At 52.3% G+C, this 23082-nt stretch overlaps 6 protein-coding genes across 6 annotated transcripts; 3 read left to right on the top strand and 3 right to left on the bottom strand.

The window, feature by feature from the left end:
* Positions 1 to 68: 68 nt before the first annotated feature.
* UHO2_00246 (uncharacterized protein) lies at positions 69 to 722 on the bottom strand (the record flags this gene model as incomplete). The annotated part of the gene is made up of 2 exons (XM_041556866.1): positions 69 to 553; positions 659 to 722. The coding sequence occupies 2 exons, from the start codon at positions 720 to 722 to the stop codon at positions 69 to 71; spliced, it is 549 nt and encodes a 182-aa protein (XP_041412800.1).
* Positions 723 to 6044: 5322 nt separating this feature from the next.
* On the top strand, positions 6045 to 10295 carry UHO2_00247 (uncharacterized protein; the record flags this gene model as incomplete). The annotated part of the gene is made up of 1 exon (XM_041556867.1): positions 6045 to 10295. One exon carries the CDS (start codon positions 6045 to 6047, stop codon positions 10293 to 10295), a length of 4251 nt encoding a protein of 1416 aa, XP_041412801.1.
* Positions 10296 to 10665: 370 nt separating this feature from the next.
* Positions 10666 to 12285, top strand: UHO2_00248 (uncharacterized protein; the record flags this gene model as incomplete). The annotated part of the gene is made up of 1 exon (XM_041556868.1): positions 10666 to 12285. One exon carries the CDS (start codon positions 10666 to 10668, stop codon positions 12283 to 12285), a length of 1620 nt encoding a protein of 539 aa, XP_041412802.1.
* Positions 12286 to 12495: 210 nt separating this feature from the next.
* UHO2_00249 (uncharacterized protein) lies at positions 12496 to 14352 on the bottom strand (the record flags this gene model as incomplete). Its single annotated transcript, XM_041556869.1, has 1 exon — positions 12496 to 14352. The coding sequence occupies one exon, from the start codon at positions 14350 to 14352 to the stop codon at positions 12496 to 12498; it is 1857 nt and encodes a 618-aa protein (XP_041412803.1).
* Positions 14353 to 15347: 995 nt separating this feature from the next.
* On the bottom strand, positions 15348 to 15662 carry UHO2_00250 (uncharacterized protein; the record flags this gene model as incomplete). The annotated part of the gene is made up of 2 exons (XM_041556870.1): positions 15348 to 15400; positions 15485 to 15662. 2 exons carry the CDS (start codon positions 15660 to 15662, stop codon positions 15348 to 15350), a joined length of 231 nt encoding a protein of 76 aa, XP_041412804.1.
* Positions 15663 to 17743: 2081 nt separating this feature from the next.
* UHO2_00251 (uncharacterized protein) lies at positions 17744 to 22894 on the top strand (the record flags this gene model as incomplete). Its single annotated transcript, XM_041556871.1, has 1 exon — positions 17744 to 22894. The coding sequence occupies one exon, from the start codon at positions 17744 to 17746 to the stop codon at positions 22892 to 22894; it is 5151 nt and encodes a 1716-aa protein (XP_041412805.1).
* Positions 22895 to 23082: the final 188 nt, after the last annotated feature.

The raw sequence follows: 23082 nt of genomic DNA on the forward strand, positions 1-23082 counted from the left end.
AAGCACTGGGTATGATGCGAGGCAGAGATGGGATGAAAACGCTTATGCGTCCCGCAGTAGAGGGGAAGCTACCTGCTAGGCTGCGCAATAGCATCTGGTGCCCCTGCCTTGTCCGCAGCATCACTGAGCCTGTAGTGAGCTAATGGCCTGTTAAGCTCGCCCTTTGCGCGACACTTGTACAAGAAGCCTACGACAACTTCCCCTTCCTTTGGCGCCGGCTGCGATGCAAAGTGTTGTGTAGCGACATGACTGAGATAGTTGGTGGCTGCATCTGCGTCGAAGAAATGTGGTGGACATGCGATCTCGTCTTGGTTTGCTTTGCTGGCATTCGCACCCAGCGCGGCTGCTGTATCAGCTGCACTGTTCTCGGCAGCGGCACGCTTTCGACTTGATGGGGCTGGAACAGGAGAAGCTGCACGAGCTTTATGCTTTCGGCCATTGGATGACGAATCCTGCGATGATTCTTGTGGTGGGTAGGACTGTGCTAGGTCATAGAATGAAACGTAGGACTGGACAACTTCGGACGGCAGCGCGTCGAAATCGACAACTGGTTCTGTTGCGACCATCAAGGGAGGGGGAGCAAAGAAAGGTTAGCAAGGGTGTCAAAGAAAGCGGACCGAGCGGGAAAGGCCAAGGTTGGGGTGAGGGATGAACGTACCTCGGTCGCCATCATCGTTGGTTCTGCCCTTATCTTTTGACTTGGGATCGTCTGCGGGGGGCATCTTTGCGGCGAAAGCTTTGAGAGCGCTATGAACAGAAGGTGGAACCTTATGAAGCTTGTGTGTGGAGCGGTGGTAGTGGAGAAAGGATTGCGCTGAGAAACGAAAGATGATAGGTAAAGGTACATCGAAACTGCCATTGGAGCGGAAAACAGCCGACTCCCGAATATTCTGCGCCACCGGCAAGGGAAATGTGAGATTTCATTTTGGTGGAGCGAGTAAGAGAGACAAGTTGAAGTAGGTAAAAGCCACACAAAAGCGTAGAGATGGTGAAGGTAGTGCTTACGGCTGAGTAAAAGGCTTGTGCATCTGAGCACGGACCACATGTGTCACAACCTACTCAAGACAAATGCTTTGTTATGCTCCGCAGTCGATGTGGCTCTCTGCCGCTCTTCTTTTGTATATAAAGACTCCTTCTCTCTTTCCTCGCTCTCTCTCTCTCTTACTATCATCATCATAAATCACACGAAACTTCAACTGGCTCCCAACGTGGGGCTCGAACCCATGACATTCAACACATCAAGAGTTCGATGCTCAGCATAATGCCGCTGGCGACAAGAGCAGGGCAAACCAGAAGGGATGAGAGAGATGATGATCAAGCAGCCACAGCTGCAGGCAATGGTCAAGAGGAGGGTTGGCTCATGCAGGTAGTTAGAATTCTACAGTTAGCAAACCTGGCACTGATGGCAGAGGAGGCAATAGTATGGGCGATGGGTCTTGTCACCATTAGCAATCAAACCCCATGAGGAGAGACAGAAAAGATCCCCAAGGACGTTTCAAGCTCAATTGCCCATATTAAGAAACTTATTGATAGCAACTGGCACACCTGGGAGCCTACTTTCATCAACTGTTTGCAATGAGTACGCAATGCGAAGGAAATCCTGTACAGCGAGATAGCACCGGGAAGCGAGGGGTATGACGAGGACTTGGACAAGGCTCTTGTAGGTCTTATCCATGCCTCCTGCGACCACAGTCTGGAGAGCCGCATCGATACATACACTGTTAGGGGTGCAGATGAACATGTCCAACTTGGTAGTACACTATACACTAAGCTCAAAAAGGCACTAACATTGAACGATGTGGTAAAATGAGCGGGCCTGCAGGACCACATCCACACTGTATGACTGTACAATCGTGATGTTGTCAGGCTGGGCAAGGAACTGGATTCTATCTGGAATGATGCTGTGCGACTTGGGAAACAACTCGATGAGGACCTCAAGAAAGCCACCCTATACTGCTGCACAGCACAAGATTGGTTCTACACCAACTCTGTCAATGCCCTCAAGACAGCCAAACCAGATTGTAAGTACGAAGAAGCCTACCATGCATTAGCAAAGAAGCAACAGGATGGTGAGGTCACTGGCCATATTAGAGGAGCAGCAAGGGTTGCCACAAGCACAGACCAGGCAGAACAAGGACCCAGGGGCAGGCGTGACCCTCACAACCCCTCGGCCCCTCCCAAGTGCTATGCTTGTGGAGGGCCTAATCACATTGCTCGCAACTGCATGAACACCAACAACAACACCGCACTGAGTATGGGCAGACCCACCACCAATCCAGTGCAGGAAGCGAGTTGGTAGGAACTCGGGTGCACCCTCCTAGTGATCGGCAGAGATAAGCAACCAACATCGGATACCTGGATCGTTGATTCGGGTGCAACACACCACATGGTGAATGATGAAAGAATGCTACTCACCTCGACAAGCAAGGATGGTCAGATCTGTATGGCTGGAAATGAAAGGCTTCAAGTGAAGGCCATAGGAGACGCCTCCCTTCGGGTTGGTGATGTAACCATTCAACTATTGGATGTGCTCTATGTGCTGAAACTTAATTCTAATTTATTATCAGTACAAGGTTTGATCGAGAACGGTGCATGGGTAACTTTCGATGAGTTTGGGACCATCATTAAGCAAAATGACAGCACACAAATACAGTACAAGAGGAACAGAAGAAAAGGGCGGTTCAAAATGCAGGGAAAGGCACTAGCCCTGGAGTTGGAAGAGACACTCGACGATGTCCCAGAGGACAGCCAGAACACAGGAAGACACAATGACATCCCAGAGGATGATAAGAACACAGGAAACCAAGACAACAACTCGAAGGAAGACAAAGATAGCTATCTCTGGCATGAAAGGTTCGGACACCCAGGACAAGATAAGACAAGGCAAATCCAGGCGCACTACCTCGGCACTGATGAGAGAATGGATCATGAATCAAAGCACTGCAACGCATGCAGTCAAGGGAAACAGACCTGGGCACGGATGAGCCAATCGGAGTTGAAGAGAGCGGAGGTGCCACTAGAGTTGGTACATGTAGATTTGATGACAGATCTAAGGGCCATGCCAACTACCACTATGCACTAGTTGCTGTGGACGACTTCTCCTCCCTGATCTATGTTGAGCCACTCTGCACTAAGAGTGCTGCACTCCTGGCGCTGAGAAGGTGGATCACCAGGATGGAACGAGCAACAGACAGGAAACTCAAAACGCTCCGCAGCGACAATGGAGGAGAATGGTGTAGCTCAGGAGCTGAAGACTGGCAAACTCAAGAGGGTTTCAAGTGGCAAAAGAGCATCCTGGGGATCAGTGTCCAGAATGGACGGGCAGAGAGAGCGATCAGATTGGTCCAAGAAAAGATGCACTCAATGCTGATTGGTCGAGCTTGTCCCAGAGAGCTGTGGCCATATGCAATCACAGCAGCTGCACATGTGGTGAATCTCACCCCATCAGCCACCAAGACCATCCCCCATGAGGCCTTTTATGGAACCACTGTGCACAAGCTGGCCCAGCAGCTGTGAGTCTTCAGATGCTTGGCATGGGTCCATGTTCAACGGAAGGACCAGCAGGGCAAGTATGGGGCTAGAGCAAAGCCAGCCATCATGATTGGATACAATGACGAGCACAAAGCATGGAAGTTTTGCAACCTGGACCAGCCTGCATCAATTCAATGGAGCAACTCAGCAACGTTCCATGAGGACAAAGGATGGAGTGATCGCCAACAGGAGGTAGTCCGGCCCATGATGACCACAGAGGTCGAGGAGGAGGGTGTCATGCCAGCCGCAGTGGAGGATCTCCTACCAGCTATAGACGACACAGTAGGTGCCACCAATACAGCAGTACTGAACCTGGACCCAACGCTTGGGGAAGCAATGAATGGTGAGGATGCCCAACTCTGGAAGGAGGCCATACGAAAAGAACTGGAAGGACTCGAGGCAATGGGGACTTGGGAGGTGGTGAATCACCCACCAGGAGCACCACTCATGGACTCTAAGGTCATGCTATGACTAAAGCTTGATGCTGATGGTGTGCCCATAAAGCACAAGGTGCGACTGGTGGCTAGGGGCTTCACACAGAGAGAGGGAATTGACTACCAGGAAACCTTCTCCCCAGTAGCACCCCTTGGAGCAATCAGAGCTATCCTAGCACTAGCAGTACAGAATGACTGGGAGGTGCATGCACTGGATATCACAATGGCTTACCTAAACTCTAGACTAAAAGAAGTGATCTATATGAAACCACCGGAGGGATCAGGAGTAGCACCCGGACAGGTATACAAAGTGGTCAAGGGCCTGTATGGCCTAAAGCAGTCTGGGTGAGAATGGAACCAGGAGTTCGACAGGTCTTTGAGACATATGGGGTTCTTCCAGGTGGAGCATGCTCCCTGCATCTACACCAAGGGACAGGGTGAAGATATGGCCATTGTGGTCATCTATGTCGATGATACATTAGTCATAGCACCACAGCTGGAAACAGTCCTAAAGGTTAAAAAGCAGATCGGTCAGAGATGGAAGATGGAAGATAGTGGCGAGGTCTCTCACTTCCTTGGCATCAAAATCAGTTGAAACTGTACAATGTGCACCATGATGATTGGTCAGTCAGGGTACATTGACCAAGTGCTAGCTAAGCACCTGGACAGATGCACCAAGCCAACTATGGTTCCAATGCAGAGTATACCAGAGGGAACCCTTGTCGCAAGTGCAGCACAACAGAAGGAGTATCCGGTGATTGTTGGCAAGCTGGTCTGGGTTGCCAACAGCACCCGGCCCGACCTTAGCCTCACTGTAAGTGTCCTCGCTAGACACATGTGTGAACCATCTCAAGAACATTATCAGGCAGCACAATGGGTCTTACGCTACCTCGAAGGCACAAAGAATGTTGGATTAGTTTATAGGGGAAATATGTCGCAAGAGCTGCTGATTGTGCATAGCGATGCAAACTGGGCGAGTGACGCCACCATTCAGAGAAGGAGTACATCGGGGTCAGTGGCGTTAGTGTACGGGAACCCGGTAGCCTGGAAGTCAGCAACACAGAAATGCATATCACTGTCCGCTGTCGAGGCAGAGTTCATTGTGGCCATGGAAGCAACACGTGAGGTGCTCTTCCTCAAGCAGCTGCTATGCTCAATTGGCATTGCCACAGGCACCCCAACAGTCTACTCAGACAACACTGGTTGCATACAGGTTAGTAAAGACCCAGCACAGCACTGGAAGCTCAAGCACATCAACACCAAGTATCACTTCATCCATAACAACGTTCAAGAGGGAAGGGTGCAAATCAAGTATGTGGACACCACAAGGAATTTGGCAGATGTACTCACCAAGCCAATCGGGAGACAAGCAATGCAGCAAGCAAGATCTGGGCTGCACCTGCAAACACTGGCAGCAGCATATGAAATGGAGTCCCCGAGCTATGCAATGATGTTAAAGAATGGAGGATATACCTTGAAACAACAGCATAATGAACAGGGTACACATGCTGTTGAGGGGGGGAGTTGAAGTAGGTAAAAGCCACACAAAAGCATAGAGATGGTGAAGGTAGTGCTTATGGCTGAGTAAAAGGCTTGAGCATCTGAGCACAGACCACATGTGTCACAACCTACTCAAGACAAATGCTTTGTTATGCTCTGCAGTCAATGCGGCTCTCTGCTGCTCTTCTTTTGTATATAAAGACTCCTTCTCTCTTTCCTCGCTCTCTCTCTCTCTCTTACTATCATCATCATAAATCACACGAAACTTCAACTAGACAGACAAGAAGCACGTTTCAGAGGATGCATCACGTGATCGTCAAAGAAAGGCGTGCGCGTCTCGGCTGGACTTAACAATCGAATTGTTCCGCTTCTCCGCTCCGCTTTTCACAACCATCATTGCACTCTCCTTCTCTTCATTTGCTTGCGATGACGGTTTGCTTTGAGAAGCAGAAAGAGGCCTGAGCTGAGCATTGGCGTGCCTTCCTAGCTGGACTGAAGCTGCTACTTTTTCACACTGAAACAGCAGGCAACACCGTCAATGTTGCTCTGAGATATGAGAAATCACAGGTAGCGCCACGCATGCATGCTCTTGACACTGAGATTACAGTGACTATCTCAGGCCACTTCTCGCCCACCTCCCTTGCTCTCAATCATCACTTCCTTCTCTTCCAGGATCCGCATCGTGTCGGCGTAGCTGAATATACGCATCCCTTGCCGCTGTCCCTGACTCACCTCACCACACCACACCACACCACACCACACCACACCACGTCGCGCCTGCATCGCATCGCATCACATCAACCGATCGACCAACTAACGAGCAGTCTCCTTATAGGCGGCCTTTTCGACACTGCTCTTGGTCCAATTGGCCCCCGTCTATCCATTGCTATTCACACTTGCGAGGATGATCGCTTTCAGATAGGAATCGTTTGTGGCAAACTCTTCCCCGCCATCTCAACACAAGTGAAAACGGCTTCATATCTCAGCCTGCAGGAGGGTCTCCCTCGCTCACCGTCGGCCATGAAACGCTTCTTCTCCCGCTTTTCAACAGCTGCGCCTATTTCACCAGCCAAGCCGGCGCCAGAAGCTTCTTTCGATCACTCAGAGAAGCAAGACTTGGCTGCTCCTAGCCCAGCTCCACCACTCAAGGCACCATACAACACGGTCGGTCGGACCAAAGCGCTTGTTGTCAAATCTGAAGCGACTGTTCTACACCAGCCTATACCACATTCTCTCTCTACCAACAATGCTACACCTGCGCCGCAACTGACGATACCCATCACCTCCCTCGAATCGCCGCTCTCCGACGTTCAGCTCAACCCTTTCGACTATGCTCTTTCTTCCTCTGCACCTCGATCCGTACCAAGTCGCGTGCCCGGATCCAGCTTGCCCGCTGATGCGCCTATTCAGCATTCGAAAAGCGACTCTGTGACTCCCAAAGATAGATCACACTCGCCGTATATAGCAGGGCAGGCGAACGATCAACGTCAAGCCAGCTATGGCAGCCAAACGGGCTTCTCGACCACTCATACCAGCAAGACCGTTGCCTTCGCACCTTCCCCTCAGAAGCAACGATCTACCTCGCCAGCTCTCCAGCGCTCGTCTATGGCGCCGCCACTCTCGCGCAGCAGCTCCAACGACAGCAACCCATTTGCAGGAAGTAGCAACTTTGCAAGACCTACTGCCGCAAGTCAGGCCCGATCACGCACCTGGACCAGATCAGCAGCTAGCGATGCCAGTCAACAGGTGTCTTTGGCCGCCGGCTCCTACAGCGTTCGTGATAAGAGCTCTTCCAGCTATGCGCGCTCCTCTAGAGTGAGTCAAGCCGCTTCGACGCGATCCAGTGCACGTCGCAGCTACTCGTACTCAAGTGGACCAGCAACTCTGGATGGTGACCCCTCGGGGCTCGCTTCAACGTCTTCACTTGTGGCAAGTCGGACTCACGACATCCCATCGTCCATCCGGAGGCGCACCTCACTCGATGTTGCTCAAAGTGGAAGAGTCTCTCCAATCAAAGCATCTCGTCCGGCTGCTGCTTCGGGGCCGTTGCAGTTTCCCACTCGTACTTCGCAGCCCATGCGTATCAGCTACTCTGGCTCCAACAGCAGTCGACCGGCAAGTCGCAGAAATAGCTTCAACCCAGTGTCGCCAACTGGCTCCAACGAGCCCGTTGTGTTCCCACATTCAGGCGGCGCCGCAGCTCGATCCTTTGCATTCCCTACGTGGAGCGAGATGACTCACGAGGAGCTCGTCAGAAACCTCGGTCCAAGAGAGCGCACACGCCAAGAGGTCCTGTGGGAAATCGTAGCCAGTGAAGAGCGATACGTTGCTGAGCTCGAGAAGGCCAAGGAACTCTACATCGACGCCCTTATCCATCCAGAGCACTTTGATCCTGAGCGCGTCTTACCACCGCCCTTGACACCCAACACCCCTTTCTCCACCGATCGGTCCGGCTCAAAAGATTGGTCTTCGACACCGCAGTCTGGCGTTTTGTCGACCGGCAGTCTGATTACGAACGCGTCGAGCTCAAAAGCAGCCGTTGCCACTTCAAGTGGTGACCTTCCTATTGCCGCTCGCTTCATGTCTTGTGTCTCGGCGGGCAAAGCTGCAGGCAATTCAATCGATGCTAGTATGCGCGAGATACAATCTCAGTGGCATGCACAGCAAGCAGCAGGATCACGAAGCCCGTATTCGGTCGGCGTAGGTGACCCTGCCACATCTGACTATCCATCTGCACGTAATGGTCTCATACCGAACCGATCAGACGCAGCTTTCGGTCTCGCCCTTGGCCTCGGCACAACAGCGACAGGAGATCGAAGCACGGCTGCCTACATGGACGTGCCAATCGCTGCGAAGGGCAAGGCCAGAGTGTCCAAAGCACAAAAGTTGCGGGCGCTGTCTAGTAAGGCAAGCAGCGACGCGGATCCTCTGCGGCTCTCGGTTCCACTGCCACCTTCCCTGCGCCAAGTCCTTGTTGCTATGTCTGACGGCCTGGTTGAGGCACATGGAATGCTGTCGGACGCTCTCAAAGCAAGATACGAGGAGCAGTGGCCACTGGTACGAAGCTTGGCTGATGTGTTCATGAAGTACTCGCATATCCTCGAACACTATGCAAGCTACGTATGCCACCTGCAGAGAGCCATGGAAGAGGTGGAAGAAGCTGCTTTGATGGAGCGGGCATTCCGAGGCAAGCGACTCAAGAAAGAGCGTCTCAGCAACACCGTTGGACTCGGGCGTACTGTAGCGGCCCTCGAGACATGTGCAGCTGAGCAAGGCTACGCAGGGCTCTCGATCTTCGCATCGATGCCCTTTCAGCGACTGCTCAAATACCCGCTGTTGTTCCAGAACCTCCTCTTCCATACCGATCCATCGACTCACGAGTTCGAGAGCACCGTTGCTATGGTAGTCGAAATCGAACGGCTTGTCCGCTCCATCGAGGACGAGAAGGTCAATGCCGAGGAAAGAGACAAGACACGTGACGTCTTTGCCCGCATCGACGGCATCACTGACCGACAGGTGCTTCGACCCCGGCCAGACAGGACCTTGATCGAGGAGAAGGCTCTCTACGACGAGCATGCCCGCAGAACACTTTCCGAGTCCGCGCCGAAGGACGGTCGAGGTGAAACGTATGCTTCCGATAGCGAAGGAGGGGAAAGTGGGCCTGAGGGCGGTAGTCAACAAGGCGGTCGATGGAGCAGCTCGAATCAGCCTGGCTTACGAGCTGCGCTCAGAAACAAGCGCTCTTATCGGAGACTCTCAGACTTGTTGTCATCGGAAGAACGCGGTGGAGGATCGTCGAAGGCGCCAGCTTTGGGTAGCAAGAAGGATCTTTGGGTGGTACGTTTCTCCGATGTCGAGATCAAGTGCCAGCGTATTGGTGTAACAGCTCTACCAATGGTTAGCACTGCCGCTCTGAGAGACGAGGGCGCTGCCGCCGAAATCGATACGAGTGATTTCACTGCACGCAGCAAAGACAGTCGTGGACGTCTAAAAGCTTTGCGCAACACAACGCTACGTGCAAAGACGCGCAACCTGTACAAGTTCGTCTCTGTTGTTGCTTGGCGAAATGCAGCTTCACGTCAAGCGGAAGGCGGGAAAGGAGGCTTTGCAGATGGACTGCCTTTATCACACGAGGGCATCGAGGAGGATGATGAGGAAGATGACGATGACGGCGCCAGTGTCAGCAGTGCTGATAGTAGCAGCGCGAGTAGCAGCAGCTCTGGTTCTGGCAGTAGTGACGGCGTTGATGGTCAAGCCGGGAAGGAAAAGTATGTCCGATCGACCAAGCTTTCGTTCACGTACTGGGGCGATCGCATCGAGCCTGGACGTGCCATAGCTGGTGTGCGGGCAAATGGCGGCGGCAACACCCAAGTCAAGATAGCCGCTAACAGATCTGCGCGACGTACTAATGGAGTCTCGACTGGCTCAGTTTCACGAAGCGCACAAAGGCCAGCTGCTGCCTCGACGGATTCAGCTGTCACTGCAGGATCGGCTGCTACCACCGAAAGCTTGCGTGCAAGTAGACAAGCACGCTACAGCACACCTGGCGGTCATCCACCGAGCACAGTCAGATCGACTGGCAAAGTGTCTGGACGACTCGGCGAGCCTCTCTCAGCGACCTCGATGTCGACAGCTCCTGAATCGATGCAAACTGCAGTGGCGCAGATGCATGCTCGACAGCGCAATGACAAATTCGGTGGTCGTCTTCGAAGCTCCATCACTCCAATGACTGCTGCGCCTGCGGGAGGAGAATCAAACGCTTCCCACGTGTCGGTCAATCTTGTTGGCAGTGGAGATGCGAGCCGCAGAGGAAGTACCGCGGCCAACTAATACCGATTGATGCACTTCCATCTAGCATAATGCCATTTGAATATCCCATTGCTGCGTATCATTCTGAGCATTGGCGAGAAGGATGCAGCTGGGTCGGCGGGCATGACGCATCGGTCAGGTTTTATCGGCGCGCGGTGGCGGTCAAACGTATTGAATGACGGCAGCCGCGACGCAGGGTTTCGGTGGGACGTGCGTTTTGCCTCCACTTTTGGTGCGCGTCAAAGGAAAGCCCCTTGCTTCTGAGCTTTGGAGGACTAGCTAAAAGCCAAGGTATCTTCACCTCCTCCATTCATCTTTCCGTCTCCTTTTTGCACGTCCTTCTGGAGCTGCCACGGTACCGAAGATCGCCTTCGGAACGCTGCTTGATACGATGTTGACCAATCCACCACCACCAGCGACAGCCTCTCGCTCATCATCGTACTATACATCACATGACCACCCGCCACTCTCGCCCTCCCATTCTTCATCCAGTACCTCCTCTTCCGACTCTTCTTCTTTCTCGTCCTCTTCACCTTCTTCCGCCTCAGAAGTGGAATACAAAACCACTCATCACAGGCGAAAAGGAACAGCACTAGTCATCTCCCAACCAACGCTTGTCAACTTTGTTCCCACGAGTGATATTCAAACAGCCGTCAGCATAACGGCTGATCGCATCGTTATCGATACCATCCTCCCTCCGACTGCTACCTTACGCTCCAGGTATCCTCTACCCTGCACCTCTCAAATTCAACATCAAGTATTGAAAGCAGATCAAGGATCAGAGGACGGATTCGATGAGAGACTACTCCAAGAGCACAAAGAACAGCTATATAGGACATTACAAGAGAAACTAACGGAAAACTATGATCCAAGTGGACGCATCAAAGAGGAGATATTTGAAACGTTGACTGGAGTCACAAGGTTTCCTGATCCTGTGGGGACGAATAAGAGTGGTAAAGCGGCTGGGAAGGTAGGCTGTCCTTGTATCTGTTGTGAAGTTGGTTGCAGTGCTCCGGTGCAATCGCTCGACTCTACTTCACAGGTGTTGAGAGGCCTTGGGAGCACGACGAAAGTTATCGAGCCGACGACAGCAACAGTGGAAGGGCAGCAACTGCATTCGTTCCTCGACATGACGGAAACCTCAACGAAGAAGAAGCGGATTGGATTTCTGACCCTTCCAAGGTGGTTTGGCAGGTCGAGAACTCGTGCAGATCTTTCCTCAGCTTTGCAACCAGAGTTGAGAGCTACAGTATTACCTGCACCCGCACCGGCATTGCCGGAGAAGGTAACCCAGCAAATCGTTCCACCGGTTTCTGAAGCGAAAGTGACCAAGTCAAGATCGTTTGTAGACATAGTCAGGCGCAGAAGGGATAAACATCAAGCCATAGCCCCAGCTCCAACAAACACAGGGATGGGTCGGAATGGGTTCGGTAAGGGCAAAGCAAGGCAATCTCTTGACGAGAATTCGCCTCGATTGCCAACCCGTTCTTCCTCCCAAGCCAACCTCACCTCTAACCTCCAACGCTCCACCAGCTACACAAGTCTAGCTCCTGGAGCGAGCGCAGGACGATTCTCACTCGACTCCTCCATCGAACCGCATTTACGAGCCGATACACCACGTTCCATGCCAACACCACCTCCTCGACGGAGCAGCAAACTCTACGCCATAGTCAGCAGAAAGCCTGTTCCACCGCTGAACCCGTATGGCAGTGCGGCTCTGCCAAGGAGCACCACATCGGGAGCCTACTTGATCGGACAGATTGTCGAGGAGGAAGAAGAGGAAGCAGAAGGGTTGGGCGGGGTTAGTAGGAGTAGAAGACAGAGCGCCTTGATGTCGAGCTATAACCCTGTTGTCGATGATGCGAACTTGGAGATGGATGCTGTGGAGAGTGGGGGGAAAGGGTGGGGTTTCAGAAGCTTGGGTGCGGGTGGAGGGAGGTATAGTTTAGATCAGATGCGATTGTATGGTGATGATGGTAGGCGGAGGAGTGCGGTTGGTGTTGCGATCTGATCTGATTTCCAAGTCGATGCCTTGTGATACCCAGTCGTACACTCATTCTTACGCACGGGCTGTGACTTCAGACAGGAAGGGGAAATGAAACCAGAATGTCCATCTGTTTTAGGTGTGTAAGAAGGGCTGTACGTGACAGTTTGACAAGAGTAGCCCTTTTTTTGAGATGCAAATGAACAAACAAACCCCGACGACTGACGCTAAGCAAACTTACTGATCTTCAGGAGTATCGTACTTAGGCGTCCACATTTCACCGTGAACCCAATCGCTCAGTTGCTCTTGGTCCATTGCTGCTGTCTTACCTGCATCCCTCGCGACACCTTGCTTGTTAGCCATCTGAATGCATCGTACGGCAATATCTCTGCTGATCTCCCTGATCCTCTCTGTGTTTGGGTAGAGTCTACCCTCAGCCCTCTCTTCATCGTTGAGTGCGTCGGAAAGTGCAAGAGCAGATTCGGTGATCATCTCATTCGTCACCCTTCCTGCCTTGCAGAGCGCTGCGCAAAGACCAATACCGGGGAAGACCAAAAAGTTGTTACCCTGACCAGGAATCAATCTCTTGCCGGTGGGAGAGTTCTCGGCTTCGATCTCGGGGAAGGGAGATCCTGCAGCGAAAAGAACTTTGCCATCGGTATACTTGACAGCTTCTTCGAAAGTGCATTCCGAGTTATCGGTGGGGTTGGAGAGTGGGAAGATGATCGGGCGCTGGTTCAAGGCTGCCATCTTGCGAATGACCGTCTCGTCGAATGTCCCCTTCACGGTGCTAAGACCGAGAATAGCGGTGGGCTTAACGTAGTCAATGATCTCAGCAAGATCTTTGATCTGACGACCAGAGTTATCGTCTCTAGCGAAAAAGATTTTGTGTTCTGGTAGCTTATCTCCACGATCCTTAGTGACGAGACCCTTGGAATCGGTAATGTAGATACGCTCGCGAGCCTCGTCCTCAGATAGACCTTGACGGATGAAGAAGGACATTAGCTGTTTACCCACACCGACGGCGGCAGAACCAGCACCAGCCATGAGAATGCGGTGGTCGTGCAGAGGTCGACCGCTCTCTTTGCTTGCGATTCGGGCAGCGTTTGCGAAGCCACCGAGGATGACGGAACCGGTGCCCTGGATGTCGTCGTTGAACATGGGGTACTTGTTCTGGTATCGATCGAGGAAACGGAATGCGTTTTCGGAGGTGAAGTCCTCGAATTGGATGACCAAGTTGGGATACCTCGAGTGAAGAGCATCCATGACTTCGTCCATAAACTCAATGTATTCTTCTGTGCTGGCACGTTTGCGTCGGAGACCGAGGTAAAGGGGGTCTTGGAGAATCTTGTTGTTGTTGGTGCCCAAGTCTACGACGATAGGAAGTGTAGCACGGGGGTGGATACCGGCGCCGGCAACGTAGAGAGAAAGCTTGCCGATCGAGATACCTTGACCGTTCCATCCCAAGTCGCCGAGACCGAGGATACGAGAACCATCGGTGATGACGGCAATACGAGGAGAGCCTGCAGGAACAGGCCAGTTTTCGACGATGCTAGCAATTTTGCCCTTGTCCTCGAGCGAGATCGAAAGACCTTCGGGACGGCGGTAGATGTGAGAGAACTTCTGGCATGCCTCACCAACGGTGGGAGTGTAGATGAGAGGGAGAATCTCTTCTTTGTTGGCGAGAATGGTTGCGTAGTAGAGACGAGTGTTGGTCTGACGCAGCGAAGCGAGCATGACGTGCTTTTCGAGAGGAGTAGCCTTGCTGCGAAGCTGGTGGAGGACGCGAAGGACTTGTGTGTTAAGGCTCTGCATAGCAGGTGGGAGGAGACCGCGGAGGCCGAGCTGGTCACGGCGCTCGTAAGTGAAGCCGGTGTCTTGATTAGGGAAAGGATCGGAGATGATACGATGGTCAGCGAGCGTGTCATTGCGGGGAGATGATGTGGAGAAGGATGCGATGGATGCATTGCGTGTCGAACGAGGCCTTGGAGCTGGTGCTGAGGAGGATGCATAGCTAGAGGGACCTGCTTGGGATACCTCGGCTGCAGCGCAGCGCATGCTTCTGCGTAAGGATCTATGTGACGAGCGAAGCATGATGATGATGATGATGATCGGGGACACGGCAGGGAGAGGAACGATGAGGTGGAAGGTAGTGAAGCAGCTCGATGCGAAACAAGAAGAAACAGCGGGCGGCGCTTCCGATAATTGCTAATAGGACGCGATAAGCTGCTCGAGCTGATCGTAAGGGACGCGCTCGGATCTCGAAGGGGAGAGATAGGGATGAGGGAGAGATGGAAGGGAAGCGTGACTGGTGCAATGATCTCTTTCGAGGCTTCTGACAGGTGATACTGTCGGCGAGACTCGGTTGAGAAGATTGACCCGACCCGTTCTTGAACAAATGATCAAAGGGTCCTTTCACAGAATGCGGAGAATGGAAATAAAGGTGACTCGGAACGTGGCGGGAGAGAGAGAGAGAGAGAGAGGAGCAAGCAAGCGAGACGTGACGCGACGCGACGGCAAGGCAGCCTAACCGCCACGGTGATTTTCTTTTTCTTTTTTGAGGAAATTCCACAAAAAATAAATAAATGCTTCGTTGGGGTAAAGTCCCTAACAGAGGCAAACGCCCAAGAAAACATCCAAATTCCAATTCGAAAAAGAAGAAAAAGAAAAAGAAAAAAAAAAGAAAGAAAAAAAAAAAGATTGGAAAAATGTGATTTGTGGCTTGAGAGGACGGGGAAGAAAAGTGTGATCATCGGCAAGTGTCTGTGCGCAAGAGTCTCCATTCTTGGCTCACCAACTGGCAGAGAAGAAAGAGTGCCGCTGCCCTCGTAAAAGTTCGACAGAAGCACGCGAGAGAAACCATGGCGGCAAGGAATTGACCGACGAAGCTCGCATCTTTCGCCCTTTCCCCTGGGAAACATCCAATGACTGCAATGCTGCCCCTTAGATCAACTACCCGACCCTTTCCGTCGGAGAGGTCCGGAAGCATCAAATGCAGAAAGATCCCACAATGCCCAATCAATTGACCAGGCCCAATCGCCTTGGAGAGCATTGGCGGATGACCGGAACGGACCGGCGAACCTGGTGGATCAACACAAAGCACCCGGCGAATTCGACAGCGTGAAGAAACGAGACCATGACACTAAAGAATTGGAAACTGCAAACGGATGAACACCGCATCGCATCGCATCGCATCGCATATTGTCGAAAAAGAGCTACAGCTCACCTTGGTTTGTAAAGACATCGCGAAGGTTGGCGGCACCGCCATATGGGTGTTGAGCAATAGCTCTGTGAATGTTTGAGTCGCGTGGGTCATTGGTGGTCTTGTCATCAGGTGTGACCTGTGCCTTCTTGCTGATAGGAGCAACACCGGAAGGTGCCGGGCCAGTAGCAGTTGGCGACATTTTTAGTAAAGAAGCGAGAGCGAGCAGGAGAAGGATGAGTGGTGTTGTATCGGGGATCAAGATGAGCAAATGATCTAGCTGGGATCTCGAAGAGTTGAAGAGTCGAAGAGTCGAAGAAGGAAAGGTCGAGGAGGGTTGCGAGAGATCAGAGAGGCTGCGGAGAATAGCTTGCACTTATATCTTGTGATCAAGTTGTGCTTTCTTCAAGTGAGAGGGTCGGCTGACACCGTCAGACCTTTGGGTTCTAAAGGCAAACTGCGTATATCACCTTGGCTGACACACGGTGTATCAGCGTTGTGACAGGCGAAGTGGGGTTGGAGCGAACCCCAACATAGAAACAGCTAAAAAATAAATAAAAAATAAAAGAAAATAATAATAATAATATTTTTTAACCTTTTTTTTTTTTTTTTTTTTTTTTTTTTCTTTGCTTGACCGTCAGGCTTTCTTGCAAAGTGCAATCTGGCTGTCTTTCCAGTTAAAATTTTCGTGTGATTGATGATGATAATGATGGTAAGAGGGAGAGAGAGAGAGCGAGGAGAGAGAAGGAGTCTATATATACAAAAGAAGAGCGGCAGAGAGCCGCATCGACTGCGGAACATAACAAAGCATTTGTCTTGAGTAGGTTGTGACACATGTGGTCCGTGCTCAGATGCTCAAGCCTTTTACTCGGCCGTAAGCACTACCTTCACCGTCTCTACGCTTTGTGTAGCTTTTATATACTTTAACTTTTCCCACACCTTTCGGAAGATGCCGAAGCTATTACCCTTATTTTGCATTCCCCCCCCCCCCTTTTTCTTTTTTTCTTCTTTCGATCACATGTAATCACGCAAAGTCTTCATTGTGATGGGGATGATTTCCAGATGACGCACACGATCGGATCAAGAAGTGATGATGCTGCGTGAATTGAGGTAGAAAATAAGGACATCAGGATACATCGAAAACAAATGAATAAAAGATAAAATTGCAAAAGGGTCTCCGATGCGGCCCGAGCGGAAGCCCTTTTTTCGAGTTCGCTGCTTGAGAAGCAAGAGGACGTCTTGCTGCAAGCGTTCAGGGCAACTTTGCATCTCCAACATTCTCAGATCCTTCATCCTTCGCAAGCTGCAACGCTCAATGCTCTTGTACACCACATTGTTACTTCGCTGCACTCTCTCGAACGAGCTTGCACACTCGACTTTTGTAACCTCAACTAAAGAAGGAGCTTCTTGTCAATGCGCGGCAGATGAAAGAGTAGGAAGAGTCACGATTCAATCGGACTGCTACGCGATCAGCCTTGCCCGCCTTGCCGAGTGGCCATTGTAAACGAGTATCTCGTGGGAACAAGAGTGACACTTGGCGACAGAGATCGGGAGATATCAGTCTAAGTACTTCGAAGGGTGTTGCGGTGTTGCATCGGGATCGCGCTCCTTGTCAGCTTTCTGGCCCCGATCGATCGATTTTTGATTTTTTCTTCTTTTTTTTTTCTTTTCGATCCCGATCTCGGCGATTTTCTCGAAATCAACACCGAAGAAGCCGCTTTCCACGACATTGCAGCCTGGAGACGACGGATGGTACAGCTGCAGCCAGGATCGTTTGGTGGACAGGCATCATCCTCAACCAACTTATCGTTGGCGGCGAAAGGGTCTGTGGTGCAGATGGCTGCAGCCTTATGCACGCCCTGCTGCAAAACACAAGGCTGAAGCGCAGAATTCGACGTATCCCTTACTCTCGCTTGCTACTCTCATGCATGGACCCACACAAGATCACAATGTCACCTTCCTCTACACAAGATCACACCGATGTCATTGCCACGCTGAGCTCCTTTATTATGCATTACGAAGCTCTTGCAGTTACACTTACAGTCGCGCTTTGGGCTGAAGAACGCAAGGTTGCTATGTAGATGCCAACTAACTTTCAAACTTGACCCCACCATCTCTTTCAACTTCTTCTTCTTCTCTCACAGTGCAATGCTCTGCCAGATTCAGTGCTAGATCATAGGGCCTAGCAAAACACTTCCGGCCTAGTCATGCAGATCACACCCAAGTGCCACTGATGCATTCAATCAAGCTCACTCGTCCACCCGTATTCGAGCATCCTCCACCATGGATGAGAACAGTCGAGCTTCAGAGGCTCGTAAGCTGCCGCAGACCGCTGCCAACTTCTTCGTCGGCACCAACTCCAGAGTACCTCGTATGACACTTGCTCAATCGTCGCATATCATACCCATGCCAATGTCAGCAACCTCATCGGCCTTCCCATCGTCCAAAACTGTTCTCAGCAGACTTCGACCAACGCCTTTCCCCAACTCTACATCGACAGCCAAACCACCAAGCTCACCTCGATATCTTGCAAAGCAGGGTGGCAAGGTGGCCAAGGCTGTACAGCACTTTTCAAAGGCAGCAGAGGACGAGGAAGAAGTCGCTTCAATTGACCCTGTCATTCCCACAACAGAGTCAGTGATCCAGCAGACCCGGCAGACCCAGCAGACCCAGCAGACCCAGCAGACCCAGCAGACCCAGCAGACCTCGACCAGCACAAGAGATGATAGTGCATCCATGACAACGACGAGCGCTGTCGCAGTCGAAAGCATCCCTCTTGCTTCATCAAAGTCTCAGGAAGCGCAGCCGTCAGATCTTGACGTTATCCTCCAGAACTCGACTACCGCTGGACAAAATAGTCGTATGACGACTGAAGCTCAAACTTTGACAGACAATTCATCCCCGCAGCAAAGTATGAAGGAAACACAGAGCCTCACGCCGACCGACAACTCTGTCTTGTTCTCTGCAGGATCTAGCTTCACCCGCCCGGCTCGCAGCTCTCACTCTCGACCCGCCTCGCAATGCGAAGCCATCAACCCTGCCCATCAGCTGTCGACACAGACAAGCTCTTCTGAAAGCCACGTCAAAGCTCACGACCCATCACCACAACGTGTCAATCATTCTGGCGTGGAAACTTTCCTAGCATCCTCCGCAGGCCATGAGACGACCTCGTTGCTGCTCAGCTCGAAAGAGCCGCCAAATCTTACTTGGCAGACTGACCAGACCAGCATCACTTCTCAAGCCGCTCACATTGAGGGCCTCTTTCCCTCATCAGCACAGGATGGGGCGGAAAAGAGCATGCACTTGGCCTCCTCAACTTCCCAAAAACCACTGCCTGCTCAGAGAGAGCTCATCACAGCAGATACTACTACCCAAGAGACACAAGAAAGTCTTTCTCGCTCCCAAGTCTCTTTAGCAAGCTTGCCCTCAACCATCTCAACAACTGCACCCCACCATCCCTCCTCGACTCTCAAGTCAGCATTCTCTGACTCAACAGATCCGACGGCGTCGCCAAACCCCTTCGACAGGCTGCCCTGCAGAGCGGCCACGCGGACGAGCCAGTCGATGGGCAAGGTTGCAGAAGATCATGTCGGCACAGCAGATCCCTCTCTCGAAAGGTCAGGGCCTTCGCATCAGAACGGGACGGTCCCTGGCAAGGCCACAGATCCAAACGCCGTCCGAGAATCTGGTGGAGCAGAAATTCCAGATGCAGCGGAAATAGTAGAAAGATTGGACACCGACTCTGAAAGCGATGCTTCATGGGAAGACGGTCTCCTTGACCGAGTGTACGCCGATAGCGAGCAATCTTTCCCTCAAGAAATCCTTCAAGCCTCACCATCCGGACCGACGGGCCCCTCAGATCATCTCGTGATCGGAGAAGTAATCGAACTGGTCTCAGCGGGCGGCAAAAACGCGCGAGCTTTCTTTCCCACCGACGTGCACCCTGTGCCAGAAGACCAACAATCGGCTCACGCAGAACAGTCAGTGGCGCCGTTCTACGCCAGCTCGTCGGGTAACGAAGAGATCTTGGCAGAGCTTATAGACGAAGTGGAGGATGCGGATACGGAGCCCTATGTCAAGCCTCGAGACTCGCTCATCGAAAGGACCACTTCTTGGCTCAAGCACACGATGGTCGAAGCTGTCAACTCTTCGAGCGATGATGGCGACGCCGACATCCATACAGCAGCAGATAGCACATTGCTCGAGTTAGCTGACACAGAACGCCAAGTGGAAGCGAAGCCGCAATCTACGCACAATGCTCCTGGCGAGGTTCTCTTGCAACCTTTTTCTGGAGTGTCCGCTCTAGGTGCCTCCGATTCGGATGCTGTCGAGAAGGATGAAGGCATCCACCGACACGTTAATAGGTTAGAGCAAGCCTCTCCTCCACAACCACTCAATGACCGGCCACTCCTGGGTCAAAAGCTGTCTCGGTCCTTTTCTCAACGAAAGAAGCTCGGACAGACGTCATTCAAGCCCATCAAGATTCCCGGTCGACTCAACATCCCTCAACGTGAGCCAGATCTGGTTGCCTCAAGACCTCGCCAAGAGAGCTTGCATCTTTTACCAGCTCTCAACAAGTCCAAAAGACCAGCCCTCGAAGAGCAGCCTCGCCAAAAGGTAGATGTCACTAATCAAGGTGACTTGCAGTGCCTTCTCCTCGCACGGTCCCAGCCCGGAGCAAAAGTTGCGGAGCCAGTGACACCGTCGACAAGGCAGCAAGTAGGAAGGATGGTGAAGGATTGGGACGATAGTGAGGAGGAAGAAGCAGAAGTTGCCTCCGTCGGTGTCGCCAGGCGTATGACACTCAAGCGGATGTCGGGGTTCACTGTTCATGGCAGTCCACGGCGTGAACTCAAGATTTTGCCTGGGAAGCTAAGGCAGAGAGAAGAGGTTGTGGACACCGAAGATATTGCCCTTCCAGCGAAACAGACTAAGCGCACGCTGTTGAAGCAGATGCCTGACCTGAATGCCCACTCGAAACCGCAGCACATCCAGAGGAAGTCGCCAGGCAAGCTGACTCGGCGTGCAGTAGAGGTATCCGGATCTGAAGAACCACAGACGAAGCGGATGCTGCTGAAGACCTTGCATAACATCGATTCTCCTGCAGTGTCGCAGCTTCCGCCCGGCAAGCTCGCCCCTCAACCTACAAAGGTTGGATTTGACACCGAAGAGCAACCTCGACCGATGCCTGGCAAGCTCCGTCAACCCAATATGGAGCCAGCTTCACCTACAAAGCCGACGAGACCTTTGCCAGGCAAGCTTGCACACCATAAGCAAGAGGAATCACAGTCAGATGCAGAGGATCAGCGGAGGCCGCTTCCGGGTAAGCTCGCTCGAGATGCGCTGACGACAGAGACGGCTTCCTCTCGAACCTCAAGGCCGATACCGGGCAAGCTGTCAATAGCAGCTGTTGAGTCGGAGCCTGGCTTGGTGGAAAAGCAGGGATCATCACCTGGTAAGTTGTCGCCTTGGGTTGTAGAAGACGCTACCTCTGCTCGGGTGCCGCAGCCGTCGCCATGCAAGCTGTCATCATGGTTGGCTGAAGAGACTACTGCCGAGAAAGACTGGTCGCCACCGGGCAAGCTGAAAAGACATCCCGAAGAAGCAGTCTCTCCTAAAGAGCCACGTTCGCTACCAGGAAAGCTGCCTCGATACGATGCACATCCAACTTCAGGCGCTGCTCTTCCGGAGCCAAGATCAGCACCTGGTAGGCTTGCACGAGATTCTGTCGAGCAGAAGTCAGGTTCTGCCGGGGAATCCCGATCTTTGCCAGGCAAGTTGCAACCGCGTGTCGCCCAAGTCTCCACCCTTGAAAAGCCGCGATCGATACCAGGCAAGCTATCACGACAAGCATTCAAGCCAGAGCCAGCACAAGCATCTCGACCGATTCTAGGCAAACTCCCGACGTACGAACCAGAAAGTCCCCGATCGAGCGAGGTTCGCTCGTCACATGACAAGCTTCCCGATCACATCTTTGAGCAACCATCTTCTGTTGAGCGGCGATCACGACCATCACCCGGCAAGCTTTCACAACATCTCTTCGAGCCGGCTCCTACGGTCGAGCTCCAACCAGTGCTTCGACCCCTTCGAAACCTTGTCCACACATACGAGACGCCGCTTCCACCAGAAAAGACAAAGTCAATGATTGTGCGGCGGAAGCGAGCTCCAACGATGGCTGCTTTCGCAAACGAGCGTCCCTCGCTCCAATACAGCAGCCTCGCCTCTGCTCAAGAACCACTCCCGGCTTCCGATCAACAAGTCGAGCCGCAAGAAATCCTTCAACCACAAGTCGGCGCCGCTATCTCTGAACACCCATCATCGCCTTGCGTACAGCAAGCACCGACCACAACACCAAGATCAGATACTAGTCGCTTACTCAAACCTCTCCGCCTCGCGACCTCTTCGTCGACCTTTAGCACGCCTCGAAGGAGACCGGATGCGAGCGTTACCGACACTTCGCCACGCACGGTGACTTCGGAGCTTTGGACTCCGAACACGAGCAATCCTGCTCATTCCGCTGTTACGGAAGAGAGTTGTGTGACGGGGTCGATGGGTTCTGCGCAGACGAGACAAGCTAACCTGCAAGGTCACAAGGTAGGAGCGCGCGATCGAAGGGCAGAGGTCTTCGGAACTTTTTACGAGGGTGTTCCGGGTCGCGGACGGAGTCATACCATGCAGCGTTCGCCTAATCGTCCGAAAGGTGGTGTGGTGAATCGTCCACGGTCGCCTCACGCGCATCTTGATATGCGAAACGACTTCGAGTATGGCCATGCTGAAGGTCAATCTAATCAGGGCACGCATTACCGAGGGAACTATCATCGTTTAGAGCCAAACCGATCAATACCAGCTCATGCTGCAGAAGCTTATCCATCAGCTGCATCCACCGGAGCTGGATTCGATATAAGTTTCTCCCTTACCCATCCCAACATTACTCCCCATCGCGCTGATGGCACGTTGCTCGAATTCGGACTTCGCGTACACATCCGCCCTACTCTTACCTCTCCCTCAGCATCGCAGCACTACCGCACTAAAGTTCAGGTGAGTCCAGAGCAATATGAATACTCCAACCTGCCTCAAGAGGAGATGTCGAGGGTTCAAGAGGATGCGCAAGAATACCTCCTCCATAGGTTTGTTTCTCCTTTGCATCGGCAGAGAAGTGGTACGAACGAGGCATACCGCGATCTGGGTTTAAGCTCTCCTTTCTTAGCTGCTGATCATAAAAGGGCTTATGGAGGTGGTGGGAGCTCGAGAGGGACAAGCGCTACACATGCCACAAGGAGTGACGGTAACGAGGTTGCGGGAGTCTCACCGATGTCAAGGAGAGCAAGGCAAACTTCAAGTGCAACTGGTTTGGTTTCGCCTTTGCCTTACATCAAAAGGGCTTCTGCAAGGATGGTGAATAGTTACAATTCTGCTTCATTCACATATACATAGACGATTGTCTCAGTGAACAAGCAGTTCTGCTACTGTCGCTATTCATACGCATACATAGACGTACTTTGTCTTTTAATCTCACCTTTGTCGCTCATTCGTTGCATTATTGATGTCTCTCTTCTTGCTGTATGCCGCTAGCAACCACACCACTTCGAAGTTTGGCGCACGTCCTCAAACGGCCGTCATGG

Source organism: Ustilago hordei, assembly GCF_900519145.1.
Source record: "Ustilago hordei strain Uho2 genome assembly, contig: UHO2_contig_01, whole genome shotgun sequence".
Classification (NCBI taxonomy): Eukaryota; Fungi; Basidiomycota; class Ustilaginomycetes; order Ustilaginales; family Ustilaginaceae; genus Ustilago; species Ustilago hordei.